Source organism: Lagopus leucura, unplaced genomic scaffold (genome assembly GCF_019238085.1).
Source record: "Lagopus leucura isolate 7727_CA_CO unplaced genomic scaffold, USGS_WTPT01 Super-Scaffold_100017, whole genome shotgun sequence".
Classification (NCBI taxonomy): domain Eukaryota; kingdom Metazoa; phylum Chordata; class Aves; order Galliformes; family Phasianidae; genus Lagopus; species Lagopus leucura.
Window position 1 is genome coordinate 12234711 of NW_024962271.1, and position 8011 is coordinate 12242721.

General features: G+C 38.7%; 1 protein-coding gene across 2 annotated transcripts in view; it reads right to left on the bottom strand.

Moving 5' to 3' along the window:
* The window catches only part of TOX3 (TOX high mobility group box family member 3), a 70569-nt gene that overhangs the window by 18406 nt on the left and 44152 nt on the right, over positions 1-8011 (bottom strand). Inside the window, exons 2-3 of one of the 2 annotated variants that reach the window (XM_042877075.1) lie at positions 6370-6435; positions 2249-2500 (exon numbers count right to left, since the gene is read on the bottom strand). In XM_042877075.1, coding sequence (XP_042733009.1) covers positions 2249-2500; positions 6370-6435 — 318 coding nt within the window. Of the gene's footprint in view, positions 1-2248; positions 2504-6369; positions 6436-8011 lie in introns of both variants that reach the window. The other variant, XM_042877074.1, reaches the window with a different exon arrangement.

Consider the following 8011-nt stretch of genomic DNA (forward strand, 5'->3'; position numbering starts at 1 on the left):
TTACCCAGCATTTACGAGCAGAGGAGAAAAAAGATTACTGACTACAACGCGGTGGTGGGAGTCACTCCATCTCACAGTATCACACAAATCAAGCAGTTATCAGGAAGTGCCTGACACACGACCCTCCCCACATTGCTCCTCTGTATCATATCCCGCAATTCTTCATCAGCTCTCTGTGACAAAACTCCACACACATCCCAGAACACAGATTTGAAATAGCAGTCACCCTAGAAAATATCACCAGATTACGGTACATGAAGGCAGGAGCTCCCCTAGGTCTTCTCTTCGACCAGTGTGGGAACAAATCCTTACCACTGGAGGCAATGTAAACCTTTACTCAGTGTAAGTATGCAAAAAAAAAGACCACTCCAAGTCAGGTTGCAAACCACTTGATAACACTGAAGGGACACGCAACACAAGACTGATGTAACTTATGACATTTATTACATATTCCTGAAGAAATTTCTTTGGATCCAGTCTACACACACTCCATTGCTTCAGTTTACAGGTGTAACATTCTTGACTCTAAGCTTTTATTATTTTTTGCTGTCTTTGGCACTCAACAAATCACCCAGCAGGTCCAGGGTATACAAAAGCCCATGCACAAAGAGATCTGAAAAGTACCATATCCTTCATGACCTGTTTCAGGCAGTCACTGCTTTGTGTCTATAGACTTACTGTACTAAACTCTGTATTTCCTAAATAGTGAGCAGCTTGAGCTTCTTTCTGTATTAGTGCTAGCTACTCTTCATCATCTCAGAGGAAACATTAAAATTAGCAATGAAGTTGGAAGCCTGAAGAATTCCAGATAAATTTGCTGTGCGATAATTTGTAACTAATTAATTGTCACTCACCAGAATAATACAAAGAAAAAAAGATTTACATGAAATTATAACATGACAACACAATGACCCTTATTACAGTCCAGCAGCAAATCTGTATTTTCACTTCACCAGGTTTAGTAAAAGGTCTATGAAAAAGCTAATCAGAGTAACTATGGTTGATGTAAAATATCTGTTCAAGCTAATCATTCACCCTGTCTTTAATATCCAATACAGAATCTCATTCTAACTGTAACCACTGAGTTTAAAATGCTAAATATGATAAACTGACTCACAGCTATGTCTCATCTCAGGGAGTAAGAGTGTCACTGCTCAAAGCTTAAGGAACCCAGGCAGAGAGACCCTCAAAAGCCAACAGGGGAATGTACCAATGGAACCTCCTTCCATGATCACAGCCATAGAGTATGGATAGACTCTGAAGAAGTCTTGATACATCTTCACTTTTTATTGCTCTAATGACCAGAACTGAACACCGGAATTGGCCGAGCAGATCCATCTCTCATCTCTACCCTTGGCAAGATCATTCCACCCCTTTCTAGAGGGCTTCAGAATAGTCCAGGAACATAGAAATCAGCTCAGCCTGCCCACAGTCTCCAATCAGAACAGGAGCACTGGGCAGAAGAAAGTCTTTTCATAGCTCTGTATTTCTGAGTGTGATTCAGGCAATGCATCCCTACAGGAGTTGTAAAAAAATAGATTTCCATTTATAACTATTTAGCCCATGGAGTATACAGAAAATAGGGAAGTATACACAGATATTATTGGTGGCATACTGTGTCTGGCTCCCTTTCTAAGCTACTCTCAACAGTGTGCTTTCAGAATATCCTGCAGGCTGTCAAGTGCAGGTCCTACACCCAAAATGTAGAGAAGCAATTCCTACTCATGCTGTAGTACATTCTGGCCAAAGCAATGCTCTTTCAACACATTACGCCAGTTATCAACTGTATAACAAATTCTTGAAAACTAACAGCAGAGAGGTACATGATGCCAATGGATATGGGCTTCCAAGTCTGTTCCCAAAATTAAAATTCTATGTTTATAAAGCCTGAGTGCTTTTTTACAAGAGATCTGTTTACACATGGTATAGCATTGTGCTGTACATTAACAACCATGTTTATCTTCCTGAATCCACCGATAGTAAACCTTTAAACATTTGCCAACTGCCTCAGGGAACTGAATAATAGCATATCATTGTTCACTGTGCTACACTGACAACATGTGTCATCATTCATACAGAATACGCCTGCACATAATGCAGAACGTTGGCAAACGCTTGGTTGGACCAGAATACCAAGAAATCACACATATCTTCAGAGAGGTCAATTAAAACTGATACACGACACAAAACTATATTATTATGCTTTGACAGACAAGATTTTGCAACTGAAATGCAGAACTGAACCTACCATGTGCAATCCGTTGCTGTGGATGACGCCATCTTGCTCCATGAGATTTCGGGATATAGTAATGGAGGGGAGATCCAAGCTCTGAGGGGGAAACTGGGGTGTAAAGTCATTTCCTTGTGCTGTCAGCTGGTCACCAAGGCCCTGAAAGGGCAGCAGGATGTCTGCCATCCCCAGTGCAGGGTCTGACTCGGGCGGGGGTGTAATAGGTGGGATTTCGAACTCCTCATCCCCCAGGCTCGGCGTGTGGAACGTCTGCTAGAAAAAGACAGAACAAGGCAAACCACATTAGAGCACACTGTTATCAGCAGCCACACTTGACCAGTCATTCAAGTCTTGTTTTATACTCAAATGCAAACTCTATACATAATTATAAAATTAAAAAAAAAAAAGTTTCATATACTAACAGGGTTTGTGGATCATTCTGATTAAGGATTTAAGTCTAATTATCATATGGCTTTAATAGAGTATCAGTATTAACAGTTTTTTAATGCGTGCTTAATTAGCAACATCTGTCTTTGTTGTTAGTCTGAGTATCAGCTACACTGGATTTGGCTGTATAACAAATTGCCACTTTATTGATATGTTAGTGAAATAGCACAAACAGCTTATATTGCTCTCATGCTTCATAAAATATCAACAATTTTGTAGCACACACACAACATTAATTCAGAACTGACCATGCCACATCTTTTGTCTCCTTTTTGCCTTCTTCATAAACATGAAATACAACAATTCTGGTCCTTATTTCTTCTCCATCCCATAAGTGCAATGCATCCTTCTACATGCCAGTTTTGTAATTTGGAAGAGAGCAATGTACAAAACAGCGCGGGTGATTACCACAGCTTTGTAAAGCCAGCCAGCTTTGTTTAAACAGTAGGTTTGTTGCAAACCAAACACCTGTTAAGATGCCTTTAGCAAAACATTTACTGCCAGTTATCTACAGTGTCTGTGCATGTTCGTACATGTGCATGTGTATGTCGTAGACGATCTTTATTCAAGCAGAGCCTGTATCTGGCTTCAACATTGCTGACTTTTATTTGGCAAACAAATGAGCTATGCTTATTCAAATTTCTTGCGAGTTAAATGAACTTTCATATATTATTTCAGGTCCACTGCTACTTAATAATAGAAATCCAGTGCTTGAAATTAGGCCATTTTAAATGGACCCAAATCAGGACTGTCTTGATCAAACTGGGCAGTTGGCAATCCTAAAATAGGCACTCTGTCTTGTTCTGGACATGCAACACTGCTCTGGGACTTGTTTGTTTGTATTAGTTCAGGATTCTAGATGAGAGGGGGGAAATTGTTTTATGTATTATTTACATTGTTTGAAAGAGTGACTTAATGCCAGTTAATTTTAAAATGATATGTTCAGTGAAAGATCTCATTAACTGCCGCAAATTGTCATCCTTCAAACTGTTAATGATGATATAAATTAATAACCGCTTCAGAGAAGATGGAAACTGAAACACAGGAAAAACCTTTGCTTGCATATAGAACCTGTCAGCTGTCATTATTGGTCTCGCACCAGAAATGATGAGGTCCCAGACTGCTGCGGTCTGCAGTACCGTCAGCCTGCTGAGATGTGAGCACAATGCTGTAACTTAATTCTGGACGTGAAGGCTGGGCCTGGATGTTTGACTCTGCTGTATCACAAAAGGTGTGATTTTTTCTCCCTGTGGATCCCTTAGTCCACAAACACAAAGGATGGATTGGCCACGAGAAGTGGTTGGCTAATGAACATAACCCTATGGCTGCATTTGCAGTTATTTTGGCACTAATGTGGTCTAGTAACAGATGCAACTGTAATTTGTGACTCATTTGCTACCCCATTACTGCTTAATGAAATCTAACATATCACATTAACAATACGGATAAACACTCATTCTTGATATGTGGCATTTGGCTGTTTTCATTACCACTGTAATTAACACTTGAAATATTATTTCAATAAATATTTAAGGTGTTTTAAAATGGGTCGTGGTAATCATGACATAGAGACAGAAAACATAAAGCAAATGTGAAGCTTCTTAGCCTGAATGTGCTCTAGGATTACACTCTTAAGGCATTATTTACAGGAATAAAATGGGCTTCCAGCTTTGCAGTGCTCATGCCCAAAATGCTAGCGAGAAATCTACAGTCGTGCTAATGTAAAAACACTATAATTAAACCCATTGTAATACAGTAATTGCAAACTTAGGCTTGTGCTTTAATGCAAGTGCTAACACTTAATGATATTTTCATTCCTTGTTCAAGCAAAAGGGTTCTGTGAAATCAGTATCATAGTGCATTTGAACCTCCCTTTACCCATTGTATTTATGAGATAGTAGTAATTAAAAAAATTGGATCTTCTTTCCTCATCTAGTAGAATAAATCTAGGACATCTGTGTAAATATGTAACACAGCCAGACAATAATACTCTATTTTACTTAGAGAAACAACATTGATCTAAGTAGCCACAGCTTAGTATAAAAGGGAAAGTGAATTGATGAATGCCATAACAATTTTTTAATCGTAAATTTAATTCTCACAGTGTAACTTTTCCTAGTACGTGTGTACCCTTCTAAAAAACATATCAAGGACTTAAGAATGAAGATGAAATAGATGTACTCTAAGAAGAAAGAAAGCCCCTAAGTGAAGAAGTCTTAAATTCAAATCACTGGGCCACTCAGACCGCAGAAGGGCTCTGCATAGCATGCAATCCAGGATTTCAGAAAGGTGCTGTTATGCCTAAAAGAAGGTCTAACATTTGTGAGATTCATCTTACCTTTTTTTTTTTTTAACTTATTAACTTTTCAAATATTTATAAAAACACACAGACACAAAAACTGTGTGCATGCTTAAATGCCATCTGTACTGAAATGTTCAAAACATTTGTTCCTTTTGATAAAAATGCAAATCTGGAGAACTGTTGTATCAACATATAACAGCCAATGTCTGACACGGTGAATTATCACAGCTGGAATTAAATTGTCTCTGAACAGCTGCTGGCAGCAGAGCTTTCATCAATGTTTGATTCAAATGTAGGAAAGAAATTCTACAGAAAGAAACATCATGTTGTCATTACAGATGGGGTTTGTGTTCATTATCACAAATAACACTGGAGCTAGTGCCAAACAATATTCCCTTATCTAAGCAGTCTTGCTGGGTAAAAAGAGATGGTGGCCATTGTATAAGTGATTCATAAAATAAGACTCTTAATTCCAATCTTCATATTTATTGTTACACTCTTCTACTTATTTTCTCCGAGATTTTTTTTTTTTTTTTTTTTTTTTTAAATATTCTGAGAATACTTGCAACTGAATTACCACTTACAACATGTGAAGTCATTGCTGCCCAGTTTTTAACCTTCTTATGTCTGGAAGATCATTTATGGGATGCACGCTATATAAAAACAGCGTTCTTTACATTGACACACAGATTACAAGGCAATGCCTCCTGCACTTTCCATCCTTTCACTCTTTGGAATAAAAGATGTTGACTCTTAGCAATGAGCAAAAGGTGTTTCTGTATGGAGCTGGGGTCAATATTAGCATGTTGATAGACTATCAGCTGACTGCAAGGGGCCCCCCTGTAACAACAAATGCACGCAGGCCATAGCTGCCATGCCTTCCTCCCATCTCCCACCCAAAACCACTGAGCACACCTCTCAGCTCCCAGCCCAGGCAGCCCCCCCTGCCCAGCCCAGGTTTGTTCCCAGCCCTGTTCCCTCATGCAGCATGCAGCCTTCAGGAACAAAGTTAGATTTGTTCTTCTAACTTAGCTGACTATTAAGAACCCAAATTAAAATATTTGTATCTATAGCAAAAATTACACATTAGCTAGGATTGCCTGTTACTAAGCTTGTTTATTTGCTTCCTTCTGTTTATGATTTTTTTTTGTACATAAAGCAGAATTGTTTCTATTGACATGCCATGTAAGTAACAGCCTTATGGACAGCTAAATTGACTAGTAATGGAGAGCTGTCAGGTTATTTTCTTTCTCATTAAAGTCTTTATTTTGTGCTCCATAAAACACACTGAAATTCAGCCCTTCATTCTTCACCCATTCACAGTCTGTTAAATTATCTAAGCACAGTAGAATATAAGCATAGATAAAACAAAGAAAAGAAAAACATCTACCTCATTTGCAGCAAGAAATGCATTATTTGCCTCTGCCATGTTCATGTAGTTGTTATTGTTTCCAAACTGAAAGAAAAATAAATATTTGTATTTTAATGCATGCCACCATTTTCATTTTCCATCATGAAAAATGTTTGAAAATACAAAAACACAAGACAAACAGATAAGATGTGATTTTGCAGATGTCCTCTGAAGTCAGAATCAGATTCCATGTGACAGTGTTGTGATTATTACATTCTCTGCATCCCCAGACCTGTACACGAAAGATCTCCAAGTGCATTTCTTTGACCTTCTGTGTACCGAGGCCACCCCACAGACCTACAGATGCCTTTGGAAATCAAGTGCTCATTACTAATGGACTATTCCCCATAATAAATAAATAAATAAATAAATAAATAAATAAATAAATGCTTTTCCTGATGCACATAATCGTACTTTGCAGATGATTCTGATCTTGTGGACAGCTGTAGCTAGAAGTAGCTGCTGTATTAAAAGAGATGAAGGTAAGAAAGGGAAGAGCATCTGCAATGTTGCTTTTAAAATGCCATTCTATCTACAAACTAAATAGCCAAACAATCCCCCTTTGTCCATCACTCATTCCAGTTGAGCTCCCACTCCCAAACAACCTGGAAGGCCAGGAGACTTCACCCATCAGAGGAACTGCTTTGTGCTGAGATCCCGAGACGTGCCCAAGGCAGAGGTGCTGAGTGCCTCACTCATGCAGTGCAGCTCCCATGGGGGTGAGCAGGAAGGACTCAACAGATGCCATCAAGCCATTTCAACCCAACATTGAAGTACGAACATTTGTGGGTAAACATAAGTACTTTTTCTTCTGTAGACTGAGCACAGAAAGGAAAAGACTATCAGCATTTGGCTAATTGGCACTGAGCATGCTTATTCTCATAAAAGGCATTTCCAAAAGGCAGGCAGGTATTTGATTTGAGGAACAGACAGCACACGTTCAAGTTTCTAGTCTTGGGCACAGCACACATTGCAGAGATCCCAGTGAAAGCGAAGCATCACCACCACGATGCCCAGCCTTGCAGTGCTGCCCCCGGGTCTGCACACAACACCTCCTTATTCTCATGTTTGTGACTTCTGCAAAGCAACTTTTTCCGCTGGCTTTCGTTTTATCTTGCCAGACTCCCTGCAGCATTCAGGAACAGAGGGGGACCGTAGAGCAACTCTTCCAAGAGTGTTTCTTTCCCATAAAAATCCAAATTCATTTCTCAAGTGCTGAATCTTTCAACTTGTATCACATTAAGAAACAGAAATGTTTACACATTATGTAAGCTGCTTCACAGCTATTTAAACTCTGCTTTCCTTAGCTACACAGGAACTCAAATAATGTCATCCACTTTTAAATCTCAGACATCACTGGGGAGGGAATTTTAAAAAATAACATGGAATTAAATTGCACCTTTAAGTTACTGTTTTGGCTCAGAAAGATGCGTGCATGCATACCAAGACATAATACTATGGGATCAACAAGATAGGCAGGTTTTTTTCATGTCAGTTAGAGACAAACTAAGAAGGTTTTGCATGAAAAAAACCCCTCAAATGGTCCCAATAGAGCTGTTGTTTTGACAACAAAATAATAATAATAATAATAATAATAATAATAATAATAATAATAATAATA